The 22,093-nt window shown below is 42.2% G+C and overlaps 2 protein-coding genes across 3 annotated transcripts; one reads left to right on the forward strand and one right to left on the reverse strand.

Moving 5' to 3' along the window:
• Window positions 1–270: 270 nt before the first annotated feature.
• GET1 (guided entry of tail-anchored proteins factor 1) lies at window positions 271–11,765 on the reverse strand. Its single transcript, XM_084611719.1, has 5 exons — window positions 11,573–11,765; window positions 6,712–6,877; window positions 5,317–5,384; window positions 3,923–4,037; window positions 271–1,522 (listed from the first exon to the last, which is right to left on the reverse strand). The coding sequence occupies exons 1-5, from the start codon at window positions 11,660–11,662 to the stop codon at window positions 1,449–1,451; spliced, it is 513 nt and encodes a 170-aa protein (XP_084467845.1). The 5' UTR covers window positions 11,663–11,765; the 3' UTR covers window positions 271–1,448.
• Window positions 11,766–11,960: 195 nt separating this feature from the next.
• On the forward strand, window positions 11,961–22,062 carry HMGN1 (high mobility group nucleosome binding domain 1). 2 transcript variants are annotated; one of them, XM_084611732.1, is made up of 7 exons: window positions 11,961–12,238; window positions 12,849–12,881; window positions 12,969–12,998; window positions 13,077–13,136; window positions 16,637–16,768; window positions 18,292–18,323; window positions 20,878–22,062. In XM_084611732.1, the coding sequence occupies exons 1-6, from the start codon at window positions 12,224–12,226 to the stop codon at window positions 18,304–18,306; spliced, it is 285 nt and encodes a 94-aa protein (XP_084467858.1). In that variant the 5' UTR covers window positions 11,961–12,223; the 3' UTR covers window positions 18,307–18,323; window positions 20,878–22,062. The 2 variants fall into 2 exon arrangements, with proteins under 2 accessions (XP_084467858.1, XP_084467857.1); XM_084611731.1 differs by lacking the exon at window positions 18,292–18,323 and having other exon boundaries at window positions 11,966–12,238.
• The last annotated feature ends 31 nt before the right edge of the window (window positions 22,063–22,093 follow it).

Consider the following 22,093-nt stretch of genomic DNA (forward strand, 5'->3'; position numbering starts at 1 on the left):
GAGAAAAAAAACTTTTGTAGTGATAATCAAGATGGCCCATTTAGACAGTTGACAAGAAGGTGTGGGGATACTTAACATGGGGAAATAGATTCAATATGTGCAATGACCCAGCCACTCCCAGTCTCTATTCATTACACATATTGAATCTATTTCCCCATGTTACGTATCCCCACACCTTCTTGTCAACTGTCTAAATGGGCCATCTTGATTATCACTACAAAAGTTTTTTTTCTCCTGCTGATAATCGCTCATCTTAACTAATTAGCCTCTCACAGTTTGTATGGTAACTTCCAACTTATCTGTGTGTGTGTGTGTATATATATGTTCCATTCTATGCATCCGAAGAAGTGGGCTGTAGCCCACGAAAGCTTATGCTCTAATATTTTGAAATGTTAGTGATTGCGCTTCCTTCTGAAGTTTAAACATTTCCTGCTTCTCCTCCTCAACCATGAAACAGGAAGAGACTGGCCACATCGTTCCTTCCCAACAGAGTACAAGTTGGGGCCATGCTCTGGCATGTCTTTGAGACTACCGCTTTTCTCCCTCTTCCTGGGCCAAGACAGAAAGAGGAGGAAAAAAGGAGACTTCAGGACCAGAGCATGACCCCAGTGATATTCCCTCAAGATAGGGGGAAGAGAAGTATTTTGACAGGGAGAATCAGGTCTGGGGCTAGGAAGAGCCATTTGGGAGAGGAGATAGAATACGTTCAAGAAAGTGGGTCTCCATTGTCATTTGGGAGCAGACAGGAACAAGTAGCCAGCCACCACATATTTGGCAGTTGAGAGAGGGCCAGGGAACAACTCTAGATTTCAATTAAATCAGTGGTGCATCTTCTAAAACAGCCCACAAATGCTGAAGTCCGCAAGGTAAAGTCAGGAAATAGCATTCTAAAATAAGCAAGCAGTAAATCTATCTCCCTACTCCACCGAAAGAAAATTATGTGAAGCAGTCTCCATACTTCTGCCAAAGAAATAGTAAAGCCCCAAAAGAATCCCCACCCACTCTGTAATTCACCTTAAAAAGCTATAGTTAATCCAGCATTGCAACTGATTCTCAGTGAAACTGTAATGACAAATTCTTGTTTCTACAGTTAACCAGTGTATATACTAGCCATCAACAACAAAAATGAGGCGTTTATCAAAAGAAATGTTATTCTTTAAAAGTTATTGACTAAGAACTTGAGGGATAAGTCAAGGGAAGAAGGTATGACCAATAAAGCTTATTGATAAATATTGAACTGAAATAAAAAAAGATGAACATTAATTCATGCTTAATTATTACATTGTATACAACAATTGTTTCCTTAGATGGACAGGGCTTTCCCCCTTTATACACCAGAAGTGAAGTACTTAGTGCAAGCTCTGTATTTTGTCTCTTGTAAAAGACTCCAGGACTCCACTTTCTAACTGTAATAACGGAAATGCAGTTTAGAATTCTGGGATTCCTTCTCAGCTGAAAGGGTGAAGCATAATGGCCACAACTTTGTTGCAGACGACAAGCCAGCATGTAATTCCAACACCCCCTGAAGAGAGAGAAAAACCTGATGTGCATCATTGTATCAGTAACTCTCAAACACACATCTCTAACTCTGGTAAGTAACTCAGGAAGTTTCAAAAATGAAAATTTTAAGAAATCAAGGGATAAAGTATTTATACCTAATTCTGAGAGAATCTGAAAGTCAGGGAGACGGTACTAAATGAGAGGTACAGTATGTATGTACCAATGGGTGGCATACATATCCTGCAGCTTCTAAACATACCTGTTGTATGATTAGAGATATATAACTTTGCTGTTGAAGACAAAGGTGAAGTAGAAAGGGAGCACCACAGTAGAACCTTCCTTTTAAATTAAAAAAAAAAATTCAAGGTGGGTAAAAAGAACGTTTCCTGAAAATGCTCTATTTTCTTAAAGAGATGTTTTAAATATGTATACCGGGGAAAAACTACTAACTCCGTCACTGCTGGACCCTCCCTCCAGATACTCTTGTGCTACTGTTTTAAATGGCCTTCCCACTAAAACCAACAGTGTTGACATACAGTAGTTATCTTTGGCAGAATAGAGTGTTTCCAGACTGAAGGACACCAGGAAGTTCAGCAACAATAAAGTGGTAAGTAAACAAAAAGAAAAAGATAATACTCCTTAAAAATTAAAAGTATTACAAAACTAAAGAGAATTGTTGTTTCCAAGTGAATGTACTGCTGCACACAAGTTTAAAAAAAAGTGCCAAATTCTTAGAAAGTAGAACAGTAATTTTTAATCAAAAGCTGGATTTTCTTGGCATCCCACAAAAGCTGCTTGACACTGACCAATCACATTTCACAATTCACTTTAGGCTGGCAAAGCAAAATAAAAAACAAAGGGAAAGATTCTGGATGAGCTTTTAGTTCATTATGTGGCTCAGAATCTTTTTTGGAAAGTTTCTGCATTTTTATGCTATGTCAATTCAGTATCATGTTTAAAAAATGAAAATTATTTCCTTGGGATAGAGGTGGAGAAACTATTCTTTTCAATGGTTTTAAATGTTTCTGTACTGGCAGCAGCATAATTTAGAAGCATTATCAAGAGCAATAGCCTTCCTTCCCTCATGATTATCAACTAAGACAAAAGAAGAGGATGAGAGAGAGAAAATTGAACAGAACTGTTCAAAGCTTTATGTATTGTTTAAGTAAATGCCTTTCAAGGACTAATCCTTCCCAGCACCACAGAAACAGTCCTGTCTCAGCAAGTTATCATGGTGAATAGGGACCATTCTCAAGAAAGCTTTTAAGTGTTAAAAAGATAGCAACATAATTTAGAATCCTTTGAAGAGGACACCATTGGCACATATAGGCTTGTCATCTGTGTTTTAGCTTGTGGGCATATATATACGTGTTATATTGTCCTTGCAGTCTGCCCATCTGCTCAGCTCGTCAGTATACGGCAGTCAGGGTCTCCATTCAGAAACATGGATCTGAGACCTCAGAGAAACCCTGAATCTTGAATTTACTGTTAGGTAGTGCTGGAGAAAAGTTGCATTTTTTTACCTCTCTGTTGAAGCTCTTGTTTTCAAAATGATAGATTTTCAAAGATCAGGAAGACAATGTGGAAAGATATAGTATTTTTTAAGGTAGGCAAAAGTTTAGACTTGACACCTTTTAAACTGTCTACCAACACCTTGCTAAGGTCTCTCACTAAACACTGAATCTTTCAAAGTCAATGTAAAGCTCCCCTTGACTTCAGTGGAAGTGGGAGTGGGCCCTCGAGCATTACTTTTCTAAATTCATTTCAGATCACTTTATATATGACCTGTACATGATTACTCTAATCTAATGTGAGGTTTTGGCTTTTATTAATTTAAAATTGATCTCTAGTTTATTTTCCCTACATAAATTCCTTTCAACATCTTTTTAGTTTTAACATAATAAAGGAAATACATACAGTTGCTCTCAGAAGCAAAGGCAGGGTTCTGCTAATGGCCAACGGCCCAGAAAGGAATATCCCAAATGGAAATATGGTGAATGAGGTTTGTAGAAGAGACCAGACATCCAGGGAGGCTTCAGGAATTGCTTAAACTTACTTCCGTAAAAAAATTAAAGCCAAGAAGGGAAACACTACAATGCATTTCTGTGTCTAGGCCCCCATGCAGCCTAATCATGTTTCCTTCAGCAAAGGAAGCTGAGAGCAGGCTGTTCTGTCTCTAATCACTTTTTTCAAATTTCCCATAATGTGAAAGAGGCCTTTATTTTTAACGTTATTTAATATTAAAATTGCAGTAGGGCCCAGAAGCCTGCTCAGTAAAGACTGTAGTTTAAAATTCTCTTTGTTATTAGAAAGATAGGTAAGGAAAGCATTTTTATCCTCCATGTGCCCTTTCTCGTTATACTATTGGAATCCACATACACTTGGAGAAGAGAAATGTATTCTATTTTACACACAATCTTACCTGCCACTCCTGTAGGAAAGGCTACTAAACGTTCCAGTGGGGCTAGCCATTTGCTTGGAAGCACAGTAACTGGCTCAGAATAATATTTCCAAATTAGTGAGATCATCAAGGCAGCCTGGAATGAAAATTCTCATTAGCCAGGACAATAACACATGAAAAGTATGTTCAAATTTCTATTTTGTGGCAGTAAATTAAAATATGAATAATTATGAAGTGCAGTTAAACTTACAAATGTAAGACCGTGCCCATAAAACTACAAAAAGTTGTTACAATCTGAATGCTACTTAATCATCTTAACTAGACACACAATATTAAAATGTCAACATCAAAATACGGTCTCTTGGGGGACTGGATGGCTCATAGAAAAATGGTGCTTTTTACCTGTAGGTGCTGGGTCAATTTTAGCCCAGATAAACAGTGATCAAAAGCTGTTACAATCTGATGGATTTTTATTTTTTTCAACCAGGATAAACTGAGTTGATGGTTATAGTCTGCTACAAACTAGACTGGTGTCCACATCAAGAGAGGGAAAAAAAACACCTCACAATGGATTCTAATGGTCACCTTTTTTGACAGTCTCAGCAGAGAGACAAAACAATGAATTGGCATGAAATCTGAACTATTCAAGAAATGAATCTAAACCCTCTTTCAAGGAAAATTTCAGTCCAAACAGTTAAAGTCTGGTAAAGTTATAAGCAACTGAAAACAGGGTCTTATAACTGTAAATGTGTAAGCAACCTTAACAACAGGCAGGGCTACCAGCCCAGTTTACAAAGATAGATAGCACCTATCCTGGGCTCCAGCTGCCTCTGACATAAATAACAGAGCAATGACTTAATAGATAAGGCAAGAAGCCTCCTCTCCCACCAAAGCCAGAAAACAGCAGACCAGACTTTAAATCAAACTCAAAAATCCCTCCTCCCCACAAATACCACCCTTCCCCCCCATTAGCAATATCCTCTCTCCCTGGAAATAAGTGTTTTACTGATGAGAGGGTTTGCCATGCTACATATAGTCCGAATGTCAGATACACTTCTATGGCTTTATCTACATTAGCACTTTTGTTGGCAAAACTTTTGTTGGTCAGGGTGTGAAAAAAAACCCCACACCGTTGACCAACCTAAGTTTCACCAACAATAGCGCTGGTGTGGACAGCGCTATGTCGGCAGGAGAGTGTCTTCTGCCAACACAGCTATCACTGCTCATTGGGGGTGGTTTAATTATCCTGGTGGGAGAGCTCTCTCCGGCTGGTGGGAAAGCTGCAACGGTGCAGCTGTGCCGCTATTAGGTCTGTAGTGCAGACATAGATAAGTATTAGCCAATAGCTGCCGAATGGTAAAATATCATTGTAAGTATTTGTTTTAATAATCCATCGTAATAAAGTGTTCACTTACTTGTAAAATGTAGAATACAATATTTATCACCCACTTTATTTTGGCTAATTGAGCAGTTCGTGCTTTCACTGTGAAAAGAAAAGAAATATTGCCATCTGTATTATTTATATAACAGTAAATGTGCTTAGCTCAAACTGGTGAATTAACAACATTTCACTTTCCAAATGAAAATATTCTGTTCAAAAATTATACTCCTATTTATGTGCTGTCTCTGGCAATTTATTATTGGAAAACATAGGCATTCTTTTCATCGTCCAAAATATCAGTGTATGCTACAGAGTATCCCTCTGCGAGTAAGATGCTACCTACTTCCTTAACCAAAGCTACTCTGGGGAATGTTTGAAATAGTGGTTCACCAGACTAAGAAATGTCATGTGTAACCAAGAGTTCTATCCCCAACCAAAGGGAATCTCTATGGCTGCTGACCTATGAAAACTTATGTTGGATTAAACACAAACGAGAGTACTCTCTTTTCCATAGGAACAGTGCAATCTCTTTAGCAGACACAGACTATTGCATTAGGCATTCTGTCACTGACTTTTTTTAACCATTTGGGCTCAGGGAATGTTGTCAAGAATACTTTCCTGCCCAGCTGAATGAATCTCATTCAAAATGAAAAATCATTTTAGTGTGATTAGTCCAAATAGTTACATCTGACAAGAAAGGCTGTTTTCTCAATTTGAGTTTCAACCACTGTGATGCTTCAGAGCAATGTAAAGGAATCCACCAAAAAGAATATATCTTTAAACATGGTGGCCCAGCGGCCAAAAGCTTTATTAAACAGCTTTGTAGAGACAATGCACTGTAGTTTTACCAAGAGATAAACTAGGTGAGGCCAACCACAGGCAGGAGGCAGAGGACTGACCATGTCTAATTAGCTTGTGCTAAAATCTCCAGTCAGTGCCTTGTCTCCATTAGGACTTTACAAAGGGACTGCTAACATGCATTAATTATCCTGCTGAAGAAAAAAACACCTTTTTGCAATGAAGCCAAAGCCTTACTAGCTCACTTTCATGTCTTAAAGACACGCTGCTATTTTGACTTGAACTAAAAAATTCTAGGTGTACTGACTGACTGGAGTGTTTCTTCAGACATAGAAAATGAAAACTTGTCTTCTGCCTCAGTTTCCTTGTGAATTCTTTCTCTGAATTGCTGCAGTTTGGGGAGATTCTAAATCCCACCCCTTTAGTATTATGTACAACAGAAATAAAAAACAATATTAATAAAGCCCTCAAACTTAAAAACAAAAAAAAACCAGAGACACCACTGCTTAGGGATAAAGAAAAAAGTGAAAGGCTCTACAAATAAGGTCAAATACAGTCAAAATAAAAACACATACTTGGAAAAAGATGTGTTTTTAGGTAAACTGAACAAGTGGCAAATATTGCACTCTACCATGAGTTTTAAGTTTGTCAGTCATTTTGTTAATCTTTCTTTCCAGTCGGGCATATCTAGCAAACTCATCCATCATACTAATGGTTGAGAGTTCTTGCTTCATGTTCTGAATGTCAGCTCTCATCTGGGACTCCTGCTCTGCATCCTTCTGTAGCAATCTGGATATCTACAAAAAAAAAAAAAAAAAAAAAAAAGGAACTCAACCAGCTATTTAGTCAGAATTTAGTATATATTTATTTTCTTAAATATATAAAAGAGCAAATACCATACTTTCTATATACTTGTACAATTTAAAACTGATACCACAGAATAAATTTACAATATCAACTAAAGGACTCAACAACCTCACAGAACAAATTAATCTTTACTCCCACCCCTCAGAAAAAACTTGATTAAATACATAGACTGCAGCATAGCCTCAATGTCAACAAATTCTGGTTCTTTGTTAAGCTGAGAAATGGAGTTTGAGTGTTGAGGCCCAGTCACTAAGGGCTTGTCTACACTTAAAATGCTGCAGCAGCACACGTGCACTGCTGTAGCACATCAGTGAAGATGCTACCTACACTATTTGGAGGAGTTCTTCTGTTGGCACAGATAATCCACCTCCCCAAGAGACAATAGCTAGGTCAATGGGAGAATTTTCCCGCCAACCTAGCATTGTCTACACTGGGCCAGGTCAGTTTAACTGCTTCTGGATTTTTCACAATCCAGAGCGACAGTTACACCAACCTAATTTCATAGCTCATTTTATTCTCTAGTAGTCAAAGATTGGCTTAACCCCTGAAGCATGACATTTAATATCCCTTCCAAAATTCTTGTTACCTTTAAGTATTATAATTCTGATGTCCTTGCTATCCATATAAATGGCTAGGTCCTTTTTTGAATCTTGCTAAATTCTTGGTCTCAGCAACTTCTTGTGACAATGAGTTTCATGCTTTAATTACATATTATGTGAAAAAATATTTCCTTTTTACCAGTTTAAATTTGCTAACTTTTAATTTCATTGACCGTGCCCTTGTCTGGTATTGAGACAGGGAGAACATTTCTCTGTACCGATCATTATTTTATAAACTTGTATCATCTCCCCTCTGATTTGTGTCTTTCTAAGCTAAGCAATCCCCATCTCTTCATATAAGTTTTTCCATGCCCCTAATCATTTTGTCTTCTCTGAATTCCCTCTATTTCTGCACTATTGTTTTTAAGATGAGGTGAAAAGTGCTGTAGTCCTCTAGCTGAGGTGCACCACTGATTTATACATTTTCCAATTTATTTGCCATTCCATCTCCCGTGCATCTTAACATCTGGTTAGGGTTTTGCTGTTGTTGGGTTTTTTTTTTTTATATCCACACTGGAAGAGGTGCATTGAGCTGGCTACCATAAAACCCAGATCACTTTCCTGAGCTGATATAATTAACTTCCACCTAACAAGATTCTATGAGTAGCTGAATTTTTTTCCCTCCAATGTGCATTACTGTGCATTTACTGACTTTTGTAAAGAACCCAGGAGGAAAAGGGAGAGGAAATAATATGGCTGACAAAAGTGCACAGGCTAAAGGAGGGTCAGAGAGGACCAGCAAGAGACCTAGCGGGGCATCTCAAGAAGCTAAGAGTGCTGCAGTTACAATTTCTGGGATAGTAGTACTCTACATAAGACAAACATGTACAGGTTCTTTATTTTAAACTCTTGTAACTTTGTGCTTTATTCCAACTACTAAATAAATATATTTTGTTTTAAGGCATCTGTTACACAATATCCCTGGTCACAGGTTCCTGAAAGGAGAAAACACAAGTGTCCAAAACCAAGTCAACCTTCAGTAATAAGTGGTTGATAGGGAACCAGGTGTGCTACTCCATGCCTATCTAAGAGTAGAATTGTTTGATTCCATCCCAAAACAAGTTAAGGACAAAAAGCCTAACACTTCAGGCGGTGGGTCACTCAAACACCACAAAGAAAACAGAGCTGCAACTAGTAATGATGACATCGGTCTTCTAAGTTTTTTACTTATATAGTTTGTTGATTTTTCTAAAATAATTTCAGTACACCTCTTTAAGTGTTCCATTACTTAACTATTGTGAGATAAAAAGAATGGGCGGGGGGGGGGGGGGGATTTTGCAGTGTATCTTTCTGCCTAACTTAAAATGAGAATCCACAATCTGAATGTTGGGTTTATATGGACTTATTCTTCAGAGCAGTGGTCTCCAACCTATTTACACAAAAGATCACTTTTTGAATTTAAGTGCAACCCAGCATCTACCCCACCCAGCTCAGTCCATCCCCCCGCTCTCTCTGTTGCTCACTCTTCCCCCACAACTCACTTTCACTGAGCAGGGATTTGGGAAGGGGTGCAGGCTCTGGGCTGGGGCTGATGGGTTCCAAGTGTGAGAGAGGGCTCTGAGCTGAGCCTGGAGCAGGGGTTTGGGATGCAGGAGAGGGTGAAGAGTGCGTGCTCTAGAAGGGAGTTTGGGTACAGCAGGGGGCTCCGGGCTGGGGCAGAGTGTTGGGGTGCAGGAGGGGGTACAGGGTGCTGGCTCCGGGAGAGGGCTCAGGGCTGGGGTGCAGGCTCCCGCCAGGCGGCACTTACCTCAGTCGGCGACACAGCGGAGCTAAGGCAGGCTCCCTGCCTGCTCCAGCCCCATGCCACTCCCAGAAGGGGCCAACGTGCCCCTGCAGGGTGGTGGCACATGGCTCCGTGTGCTGCCCCTCTGCAGGCACTGCCCCCGCAGCTCCCTTGGCCACCGTTCCTGGCCAATGGGAGTTACAGGGGCAGCGATTGCAGGCAAGAGCAACGCAGAGACCCCTTCCCCCCCAGGCCGTGCTTGCCACTTCTGAATGGCATAGGGCTGGAGCATGCAGGGAGCCTGCCCTAGCAACAGCACTGCTATACCGCCAGACTTTCTGCGGCCGGAGATCACGATCGACTGGGAAAGTCTCCAGGATCTACAAGTCGACTGCAATCGATCGCTTGGTGACCCCGGCTCTATAGTTTCTAAACATTTCTAAAATACTGTCGATAAAATAGAGTTATGTCTTTCATGATAATGCTGAATAGCTACTTCAGAAGGATGATGTTAATATTTAAAGTTAAAGATTTTTTCACGGTTATTTTTAGTAAGTCGCAGAAAGATTGTGAGCAATAAACAAATTCATGCAGGCTCGTGATTTGTCTGTGATTTTTACTAAAAATAATGGGGATAGGGCCTGATGGGGGAATGACTGAATACAGACGACAAAAAAAGATTCAGAAAGTGTTTTTTGACAAATGGATCCTTACTAGGCAAATTAATTAACAATATAATCACACAAGTTCCAATTATTTTGGTAATTTATTTCAAAATCCCTGTCAGCAAGTATGTCTATAACAATACAGACCAAAAAAAAATTCAAGAAATGTTTTTTGACAAATAGTTTCCTTACTAGGCAAATTAATACAGAACTCTGAGTAATCATTCATTTTAATTAAAATACAGAACCACATTTCCCACACCCCTCAGAAGCAGTGCAAAGGCTTGGGGAAGTCAGGGATAATGGAGGAGCTGAAAGAGAAGGAAGTAATTGCTGGGAAGGAGCCTAGAAGTGAGGAGGGTTGGTGGGTGTGTATGAGAGAAGCATGGAACAGTTGTGATTTTTTGGGAAAGGAGATTTTTAGGGAGTTGAGGAGCCTCCCCCATGCAGACCCTGGCCGACCCCTAGCCTCTCCCACTCAGTCAGGCACACCTGCCACCCATGTCCCCATGTGTCCCTGCACCCCCACGCCTCTTCCCTTAGTCCCTATGCCATCCCTGCATCCCCTGCCATTCAGCCCCCATCCATATGTCCCCCCACTAGCCCTTCTGAACCCACCTGCGTGACCCCCCCAGCAGCCCAATCTCCCCCCACACACACTGGTTTTGTCTGTCCCCCATACATCGTGCCTCCTCACCTGGCCCAATGGGCAGAGCCAGGCTCGCTGAGCTGGCTGCCCTCTAGTCTGGTGCCATGGCAGCCCCAGTGGGTGAAAGGTGTAGCTGCAGCACCTGCCCAGCAGAATGTATTTTTTGTAGAGGAAAAAAAAGTCTGTGGGGGGGAAATGAATTCTACGCGTGCACAGAATTCTCCCAAGAGTATAATAGGTTCAATTTATGGATGAGGTTGTAGGAGTACAATCTGTGGCTGGACACGAAACAGTGATTAACATACAAGGCCTCTGTAAAGGCCCTTTTGGTCACTAAGAGCCACCAAGGAATGTCTGGGGAGGGAGGTCAGTTTTTCTGAGACTCTAAATGAGCTCTCCGCTCGGGTTACTGGCAATTGATAAAACCCTGAATCCGGCCGGGGCGAGCGGCGTTTCCTGCACAGGCCTTTAACGAGCACCTACCACTAGGACGGGCCCTTGGCCTCAGGGAGCCAGGTGCCATTTCCAGGGGCAAAGCCTGGCAGTGGCAGCAGTCGCCTGAGGCCAGAGCACAGAAAACCCGGAGTGGGACGAAGAGCTTTACGCACCCTTGAGTCACGACGGCCCCGATAGGGCCGAGCTCGGCGCGGGACAGCGGCACAGGCCGGGCCTTTGCCAGCCAGGCCCCAGGGCCGGGGCCGTTTCTCCCAGGTGCCTGCAGCTGGCCCCGGGGCTCAGGCCCCAGCCTGGGCTCAGGAGACCGCGGCTCAGCTTCTCGCCCGCCCAGGGCTCCCTGCGCCAGTGCCCCGGCCAGGCCGCCCCAGGCTCCCGAGGGGCGCGCGCGCCGCAGCCGGGCTGTGGTCCCTGAGAGAGGGAAACACCGGCAGCGTCTCCGGCGTCCGAGCCGCCAGCCGGGAGTTTACGGCCACGGTCGCGAGCGGGGGCTGACGGTTGCTAAGGAGGGAGCCCGGCGCGCTGACGTCACTTACAATAGAGGAGCAGGTGGGCAGGAGGATTTTGAGAAGGTTGCACAGAAACACCGAACTCAGCACGAGCAGCCACGCGCCGCTCTCCGCCATCACCCACCCCTCGCAGCCACCACCGAGCTACCGTTACTACAACGCGCACGCGGCCGCCATTGTCCAACCGGACTCCTCCGCCTCCTGGCATTGCGCATGCGCCAACCGCCCCCCCAACCAGAAACCCGCCCCATCCCTGCTCCAGCATAGAGGGCAAGCGGGACGGAAGGCGTGGCCATGTGAGAGACCTTGACCAATCAGGTGGGTGCTCATCCCCCTCCCCCTGCTGGAGTGATGGGCCACGCCCCACGTCCCAGAGTGAGCGACAGGGCCCGCCCCAGGGGCTTGTTGTGATTCGAAAGCAGCCCCGCGGGAGGCTCGACCCAATGGGCGCGCGCGGCCGCCAGTGAATGGGACGCGCCCCCTCCCCCCTAATCCGGCTGCATCCTGTTGCAGCGCCGCTGGCGCTCCTGGGATGGGGGAAGGGCGGGCTCCGACCACTGCGCAGCCAGACTAAGATTCACGCACAGGCAGCAGCCGCTCGCTGAGAGCGAGTGAACACGGGAAGCAGCAGAGACCTCAGCTGCACCAGCGAGTTGTTGGTCGGAGCCACCTCGCGTCATGCCGAGGAGAAAGGTGCGGGCTGAAGCCGCTCCCCACAGCACCGAGCCGCCGACCGGACGCTGCGGTGCCGGGCTCAGCCCGGGCTTCTCGCTTCGCTGCCCGCAAATTCGCCGGGCTCGGCTGACACTCGCTTCGGGGGCCGTTGGGTCAAATGGCGCCCGGAGCATCAGCGCCCCCCTCCTGCCGGGCTCGCCGGGACGCCAGGCTGACCCGCCAGCCTATCTCGGCGCTGAGCGGCCGCGGGGCCCTTCTCCCGACCCGCGGCTGCTGCGTCACTCGAATTTTTTTAGCCGTTAAACGCGACGGCACTCGGGGTTCGAAATCCGAACGCGGCGGCGGGAAGGGGCGTGTGTCTTGACGTCACTCAGCCGTGACCGCCTTTAGGGAGGGGGAGGAAACTTGGGCTTTGCGCTTGCGCACGTTTGTCCGATCACTCTCCTATGTGTTTCAGAGTAACAGCCGTGTTAGTCTGTATTCGCAAAAAGAAAAGGAGGATTTGAGGCACCTTAGAGACTAACCAATTTATTTGAGCATGAGCTTTCGTGAGCTTATGCTCAAATAAATTGGTTAGTCTCTAAGGTGCCACAAGGCCTCCTTTTCTCCTGTGCGTGTTTGTTTGCAGGTGAACGCGGCCGAAGCGGAGGCGCGGGACGAGGTAAGTGCCGGGCTCCCCGCGCGGGCTCCCGGGGGAGGGCGCGGGACAGGGATCCGACTCTCACGCTGTGTCTGTCTCCCCTTCTAGCCCAAGAGGCGGTCTGCGCGCCTGTCAGCTGTAAGTATAGACATCCCCTGGCTGCCCCTTCCTAGGCGCTGTGTGAGGGGCGAGCACTAAACCTGCTTCTCTTTCCAGAAACCTGCCCCCGCCAAAGCCGAGCCCAAGCCAAAAAAGGCGGCGGCAGCAACAGCAAAGGTGAGTGAGACACACCTGTGAATGGCACAGACTGTCCTTGTGTGGCTTGGTCGACACACCAATGTCCAATGTTGGTTGGATGATACAGCTGGATCTAGGGCAGATTTCAACTACAGATAAAAATATTTCGTATCTTTATTGCTACCTGAACGGGAAAGCGTGTATGTACTTGCATTTTAAAAGACTACATAGAAATTCTTGGTTTAACATTACAAAATGATTTTTGGACTTGTATTGAGTTCAGTATTAACTCAGGGCATATGTATTGGCAGAGCTGTACTGATGCAGCTGCGCTCCTATAGTTCATCTGGTGAAGACACTATGTAATACATAGACACATGTGAAATACGGAAAATATCCCATTTTCTAGTGAATTTAATCTTGGCTATGTAAAATAAAGTCCTTAAGTTGCAGCTGTGAAATAATTTAGTGTTCTGATAGTATTTTCTGTAAATGTACTTGTGAAGGAAGTATACGACTATATGTGACAGTTCTAACCAGTAGGCTTGCAGTATGCAAATGAACTGAGACAGTCTGTTTGGGTTCTCAGCCATAATTTTACCCACTATACATGATTAATCTTCAAATTAAAAAAATGACTTTTTCTCTTCTCTTGACCTCAATTTTAGAAATAGAGATGCATGAAGATTTTGTGTATAGAAGCCTTTTAGATTAAATTTATATAATATTGAATGTTTGAAATGAAAAAGTAGGAAAGCTGTGAAGCATGGCTAAATATGTATGTCTTAAATTTTGCTAATATTCCCAATAAATATGTTCATTCCCATGACTATTCTGTCTAGAAACCCATCTGCTGCAGTTTACTTATAGTATTTGTGTATATAATAACAATTGCCTGATAAATCCTGTTCTTATTGCATAATACTGTTCTATAAATAAATGGCTGTGCAAAGTGTTGAAGTATAGTAGTGTCCTAGTTAAAAATTCTATCCTTTAGATAAATGAAGGTATTGCATCCTCTCCTTTGCCTCTTTTCTTAATATAGCATTATTAACAGTGAATTCCTTAGTCCTTTTGTCTAAACACAAGAACAAGTCTTAATCTGCTGTTCACTTATAGTTAATGGCATCAATAAAATTAATGTTGTTAAACAAAAGTATTAAATTGTTCTTTTATATTAACTCCATGCTGCTATATTAAATATTTTCAAACCGTGGATATCAGCTGAAGCATTCTTAGAATGCAACTCAATGATACAAAGTTTGTTGGGAAGTTTGTACTGAATTTTTTTTTTTTTTAAATGAAAATATTACTTCCATTGAGTCAGAAGAAACCTCTAGCTTAACCATACTAGTTCGGGCAAAAAATATAAAGCCTATGTCAGCTGACTGTTGAATGTGCTCTTGAAAACATTTTAATGCATTATTAAATCTTTTCCATTATGTTATAAAAAGAGGATAAAGCTTGATGTGTTTAGCCCTTCTATTTCAGAAGCACCATACATTATTATTCGGGCTGTCAGGCAATTAAAAAAATTGATTGCAATTAATCATACTGCTAAACAACAATAGAATACCATTTATTTACATGTTTTGGGATGTTTTCTACATTTTCAAATGTATTGATTTCAATTACAATGGAGATTACAAAGCTATGGTGCTCAATTTATATTTATTTTTATTACAAGTATTTGCACTGTAAAAAACGTGAAGAAATTGTATTTTTCAGTTCATTTCATACAAGTACTGTAGTGCAATCTCTTTATCGTGAAAGTTTAACTTAGTGTAAAATTATGTATAAGAAAACCTGCATTCAAAAATAAAACAATGTAAAACTTTAGAGCCTGAAAGTCCACTCAGTCCTACTTCTTGTTCAGCCAATCGCTTGGACAAATAAGTTTGTTTACATTTGCAAGAGATAATACTGCCTGCTTCTTGTTTACAATGTCACCTGAAAGTGAGAACAGGCGTTCTCATGGCAGTGTTGCAGCCAGCGTCCCAAGATATTTGTTCGTCAGATGTGCTAAAGATTCATATGTCCCTTCATGCTTCAACTACCATTCCAGGGGACATGTGTCCATGCTGATGACGGGTTGTGCTCGATAACAATCCAAAGCAGTGCGGACCAACACATGTTCGTTTTCATTATCTGAGTCAGATGCCACCAGCAGAAGGTTGATTTTTCTTTTTTGGTGGTTTGGGTTCTGTAGTTTCCGCATTGGAGTTTTACTCTTTTAAGACTTCTGAAAGCATGTTCTACAGCTTGTCCCTCTCAGATTTTGGAAGGCACTTCAGATTCTTAAACATTGGGTCGAGTGCTGTAGCTGTTTTTAGAAATCTCACATTGGTACCTTCTGTGTGTTTTGTCAAATCTGCAGTGAAAGCGATCTTAAAATGAACAACGTGCTGAGTCATCATCTGAGACTGCTATAACATGAAATATATGGCAGAATGCGGGTAAAACAGAGCAGGAGACATGCAGTTCTCCCCCAAGGAATTCAGTCACAAATTTAACACATTTTTTTTAATGAGCATCATCGGCATGGAAGCATGTCCTCTTGAATGGTGGCTGAAGCATGAAGGGGCATACAAATATTTAGCATATCTGGCATGTAAATACCTTGCAAAGCTGCCATGCAAATGTCTGTTCTCAATTTCTGGTGACATAAATAAGAAGTGGGCAGCATTATGTCGTGTAAATGCAAACAAACTTGTTCGTCTGAGCGACTGGCTGAACAAGAAGTAGGGCTGAGTGGACTTGTAGGCTCTGAAGTTTTATTTTGTTTTTGAGTGCAGTTATGCAACAAAAAAAACCCCTACATTTATAAGTTGCACTCTCATGACAGAGAGATTGCACTACAGTACTTATATGAGGTGAATTGAAAAATACCATTTCTTTTGTTTCTCATTTTTGCATTGCAAATATTTGTAATTAAAAATATACGCTTTGATTTCAATTAGAACACAATACACTATCTATGAAAATGTAGAAAGAATCCAAAATATTTAATATATTTCAATTGGTATTCTATTGTTTAACTTTGCGATTAAAACTGCAATTAATCATGATTAATTTTTTAATCCTGTTTAAGTTTTTTTTGAGTTAATGGTGTGAGTTAACTGCGATTAATAGCCCTAATTATTATTTTTGTTACAATATTAGCATAGACAAGTCATGGACTTTGCAAGCTTCTCTGGGCAATTCTACCAATGCATTTCACTTCTGTCTTCCAGCATGTATTTTCCTCAGTGTTAGGCCTCTCAAACAGGTTGCCATTCATCAAATTGTATAGTGGTTATGTAGAGGTAGTTGTGGGGTCTGAGAAACCACTACTAACCTTCTTACAAATATTTTCGTTTCTGATCCCAGTTTGACTCTCTTATTTCTGGAACGGAGATATATAGAAAAAAAATATCTATGGAAACCACCTTCACTGGTTATGGAGTACATGGTTTCTGAGGTTTTTTTAGTAATATTGAGAATTAGTAACCAACTTGTTTTAAAAGGTTATCTAAATTCTTACATTCATTTAATTGTAGGATAAATCTGAGGACAGGAAAGCTCAATCAAAGGGGAAAAAAGGACCAAAAGGAAAACAGATTGAGGGGACTAATCAAGAAGAAACAAAGGACAACTTGCCTGCAGAAAATGGAGAAATTAACAGTGTGGAGGTATAGTAGTAGCTTTAGTCTTAACCTAGACAAAAGATTAGTTCTTGATTATGAAGAGTTCATATAATGTAGTGCACTAGTTAATCTAAACATCTATCAGACATCAGATTTAGTTTCTGCAAAATCTAAGATATAAATGTATGTTGCTGAGATTTTCACAGCAGCTTAGGGGATTTAGCCATGCATCTTCTATTAACTTTAATGGAAGATATATAGTTACCAGAACTGGTGTGAAAATTCATTCAAATCTTTTCCTGTGGAAAAATAAGAAACATTTTCATAACTCAATTTCCATGGAATATAGCTTTTACTAAAAGCTCAAAATGAAAAGATTTCAGCCAAATGTGGCAGTAGAGCCTCAGGGGAGTTGTAGGTTGCTCCTCATGTGCCCTATCTCTTTGGGCTGTGAACCCCAGCTGGAGTACATCTCCCATAATGCACGATGGCAAGGAACTTCATGTTGCATACAGTCCTCATCCAGAGAGGAGACTGGTGCATTATGGAAGATGTGTATCTGGGGTCCCAGCCCATGGAAGAGAGTGAGTACACAAGGAGCAAACTACAACCCGTGAAATGCTACAACTAGTCAAAAAACAATGTTTTCTGCAGAAAGTGAGAAACATCTCACAAAAATTCCATTATGTTAACCAACTCCCTCCCTTCCCAATAGCTGACAGAAAATTTTCAACCAGCCTCAGTGGCTTTGTCCTCTGACTGATCTGAAAATCTCTAATAGTTTCTAGTCTTCATGGTTGCAAAGAAATACTCTAGAAGGATAACTGATGCAAATTCAAAAGAAGACTTTTTAGAGCTATTTTCAGGCTGTCTGCAATGTCAACTGCTTCGTTCATCTCAGTGGGATATTAATCTGACTTGGTGTCAGTAGGCTCAATACATTGATTAGCCAAACAAAGGTCAGAAATAGTATTTGTTGAATGCAACAGTTGTTCTTCAAGCGATGATGTCCCTATGGGTACTCCGCTGTAGGTGTGGCAGCGCCCCCTGTGCCTGGGATCGGAAATCTTCAGCAGTGCCCATTGAACTGCACATGTGCACCTCCCCCTGTCACGCTATGAGCAGGACATGCATGCGCACACGCAGCTAGTGGGTCTCCTTTACCTTCAGTAGATAGTACCTTACCTGTCAGTTTCAGGGCTGGTCTACACTACCGCGGTAAATCAATCTAAGTTATGCAACTTCAGTTAAGTGAACAACGTAACTGAAGTTGACGTAGTTATATCCACTTACCACGGTGGCTACACTATGCTCTGTCGATGGGAGAGCATCTCCTGTGGCCTTCCCTTATCCTTCTTGGAGAGATGGAGTACACAAATCGATGGGTGAGTGCCCTCCCATGGATTTAGCATGTTTTCAGTTAAAATCGCTGCATCACAGTTAAATCGATGCACTTGCTGCATCAATTATAGCAGTGCTGATCCACTACTAAGTGTAGACATGTTGAGTGTAGTTAGTACTACAGTACTTGTATGAGGTGAATTGAAAAATATTTTTTGTTTTTACAGTGCAAATATTTGTAATCGAAAATAAATATAAAGTGAGTACTGTACACTTTGTATTGTGTTGTCATTGAAATCAATAGATTTGAAAATGTAGAAAACATCCAAAAATATTTAAATGAATGGTATTCTATTGTTTAATTGTGATTAATCGCACTGTTAATGTTTTTAATCACTTGACAGTCCTATTTTAAAGATAATGTTCATTGCATTTTTACTGCATAAATTTATCTATCAAGATGTATTCTTTCAAAAAGAACTGGATACCTTCGTGGAGGATAGGTCCATCAATCACTATTAGCCAGGATGGGCAGGGATGTGAAACTATGCTCTGAAGTGTCTCTATACTTTGTTTGCCAGAAGCTGGGCATGGGCATTGGGGATGGATCACTTGATTACCTGTTCTGTTTATTCCCTGTGAAGCACTTGGCATTGCGTACTGTCAGAAGACAGGATACTGGTCTAGATGAACCATTAGTCTGACCCTGTATAGCTGTTCTTATGTTCTAAGCTTGTATGAATTCATTATTTTGAAGTTAAGGGACAAAATACTGGCTTGATCTAGACCAGTGGTCACCAATTGATTGCAATCTCCAGTGGTGCAACAGGGCTGCCTGCTTTGGCCCCACGCTGCTCCCGGAAGGGGCCAACGAGCCCCTCCCGCCTGGGGGGGCAGGCACATGGCTCTGCATGCTGCCCCTCTCTGCAGGCATCGACCCTGTAGCTCCCGTTGGCCAGGAACAGGGAACTGTGGCCAATGGGAGTTGTGGGGGAGGTGCCTGCAGAGAGGGGCAGCACGCAGAGCCACGTCTCTCCCTCCGCAGGGGCGCGTTGGCCCCTTACAGGAGTGGTGTGGGACTGGAGCAGGCAGAGAGATTGCCTTAGCTGTGCCATTGCCCGAGGTAAGTGCCGCCTGGCAGGAGCCCACACCCAACTCCTCTCTCAGAGCCAGCACTACATAACCCCTTCCGCATCCCAACTCTCTACCCCAGCCCTGACCACCACCGCCCCGCTGCACCCACGTGCCCCCCAACCCCCTGCTGCAGGCTCAGCCTGGAGTCCCCTCCCACTCTCCAAACCCCCCAGCCCAGAGCCTGCACCCCCTTCCCCAGCCTGGTGAAAGTGAATGAGGGTGGAGGAGAGCAAGCAATGGAGAGAGTTGAGGGTGGAGTGAGTGGGGCCTCAGGGAAGGGACAGGGTAGATCCTAGGTTGCCCTTAAATTCAGAAAGTGATCTTGGATGTAAAAAGATTAGAGACCACTGATCTAGATGCTCTGCCACTATTACTCAGTCGAGATATTTAATTAAATATCTGCAGAGATGAATTTAGAGATGGACTTCTAAATTCAAGAATACTGTGACATGATCACGTTTCGTCTTAAAACATGTTAGGAACCTTGAAATAGTTAAAGTAACAATGCAAATAGTGCAGTGTGGAATAACACATTCAAACGTTTGCTTCTCTAAAGATATGCTATTCCTGAGGATCTAAGCTTCCTAGTATGAGAGAGTACTCATTAAATCTTAAAGTATTTTGACCTTTAAGGGCATCAATTAATGAAATGGACTCCTTTTTTTAAAAAAATCCCTTCACCTTTAAGCCTGTCTTGAGCTGGAATTGTTTTACATCACTGCCTCATATGCATTCTAGAATCAGTAATACTGTTTAAAAAGTTAACCGTTTAAACAAAAACGCGATCCTGCCAGCGCGGTTGGGGCTAGGGCTCCTTCAGCCGGTATGGCCGGGCTGGCTGGTGCTGCGCCGGGCTGAACGGTTAAGACAGGTTAACGGGTAAAACTAATACTTACCAGTTAACCTTTTAAATTCCTAATATGAGGAGCAGACTTCCTAAAATTTGAGTCAGTTACATTTCACTTTAAGTTGATTTGTGTTGTAGAATGTTATCAAAGGGGACTGAGACTGGTTCATTAATGATTGGTTAAGCTCATGAATCAAAATGCGTGAAGACTTTAAAAAATACCATATATACTCATTCATAAGCTGAATATTTTTTTCTAAAAAAGTGATGCATCAAAGAGCGGGGGTCGGCTTATAAATGGGTCTACACCAAAATTTGATGATTTTAAACTCTATGAAATCATTGCATTGAATATCTAATACGTTGTAGTTTCGTTTACCTGGAGCCCCTCAGTTCCCTGTGGCTGCGGTTCGCCATTCCCAGCCAATGGGAGCTGCCAACCGTGGCCACAGGGAGCTGACGGGCTCCATGCTTGGGAACGCTCCAGGTAAACAAAACGTCCCGGCCCGCCAGTGGCTTACCCTGACGGGCCAGGAGCCAAAGTTTTCCAACCCCTGAAATATAGGGTCGGTTTATGAAAGGGTCATACTGTTTTTAGCTATCCATCTTGGGGGGGTCGGCTTATAAACGAACAGGCTAATGAATGAGTATATAAGTGATCAATTATCCTCCACATTTGATATGAATTTTGCTCTAAAATATACCTGATTTGTAAATCCTTTTGAAGCTACCATACTTCTTTTACTGTTAGATCTTGTGTGTGAATTAAGACGTTGAGAATTTCAGGAAACTGTTATACTAAATGTTCTCTATTTCTCCTCCCCTTTTTCAGGCTCCAGGGTTTGATTCAGCAAGAGAGAAAGAAGCCAAGTCTCAGTAATATCTCTACCAAGTCTTTTATCAGTGGTCCCAGTACCTACCTTCCTTGTACAATTCAGAGGAATATTTTTATCAACTATTTTGTAAATGCAAGTTTTTTAGTAGTTCTAGAAAACACACTTTTTAAAAGGAGGGAGTCCCGCCACATCCCATTTTTTTTACATAATTAGATAAGTGTAAATGCTGCTTTCTTTTTTTAAAGATGTAAAATCAGATACTGGTTGTCTGTTTTCTGTGTAGCCAGAAATTAATGGAATGTTAGATTAGGGAGAGACTTTGAAATTCTGATTACACTTAACATTCCATAGGCTGTGAGGAACAGTTTTTATATCCTGTTAAATGAGGCATGACACGGATCAAACTTTGGAATCATAAGTTGAAAATGTCTTAACATTTTACATATCTGTATCCACTGTGTCTGTAGAGTTACTTCTGTTATGAAACTGCTCCTTGGTGTTGGATCTCCCTTTCAGAATTGTGTATTATCTGTGACTTATTTTTAGTAGTGGTAGTTTTATTTTTGTCAATAACTTTGTAACTGTGCTGTGAAAGATTGGAAACCTTTATTGGGTGTGTAGTGAGTGTGATGTTACTGAGCCCTGGTCTACACTACAGACTTATGTCAGTATAACTGTGTTGCTCAAGGGTTTGGAAAATCCACCCTCCTAAGCGATGTGGTTATACCAACCGAACTCCCAGTGTAGACAGAGCTATGTCAATGGAAGGGCTTCTCCCATCAACATAGCTACTGCTGCTTGGGGAGGGGGAGTACCTTCGCCAATGGGAGAAACTCTCCTGTCGGCATAGGTAGCATCTTCTCTAAGCGTTACAGCAGCACAACTCCCAACTGTGCAGCTGTGCTCCTGCAGTGCTGTAAGTGTAGACAAGCCCTGAATAGGTGGAACTTTCTGTATAGCAGATCTAACTTCATATGACAGTATTCAAGATACTGGTACATCATGTCCAATTTTAAAGGACAGTTTGTCAACACAAGTTAAGATGAAAAGTCACTGGAATAATGGTTTTTTAAAAGAGTAAAAATATACAAGAATAAAAAGTTATACAAATTGTTCATGGTGTGTCTATGTACTGAACACCAAACAAGAGCCAATAAAATCTTGGTTATAAAAGGACATTGCTTTTGTTGCCCCTGGGTTGACTTCAGTGAC

Source organism: Lepidochelys olivacea, assembly GCF_965140295.1.
Source record: "Lepidochelys olivacea isolate rLepOli2 genome assembly, chromosome: 1".
In the NCBI taxonomy this organism is placed as follows: domain Eukaryota; kingdom Metazoa; phylum Chordata; order Testudines; family Cheloniidae; genus Lepidochelys; species Lepidochelys olivacea.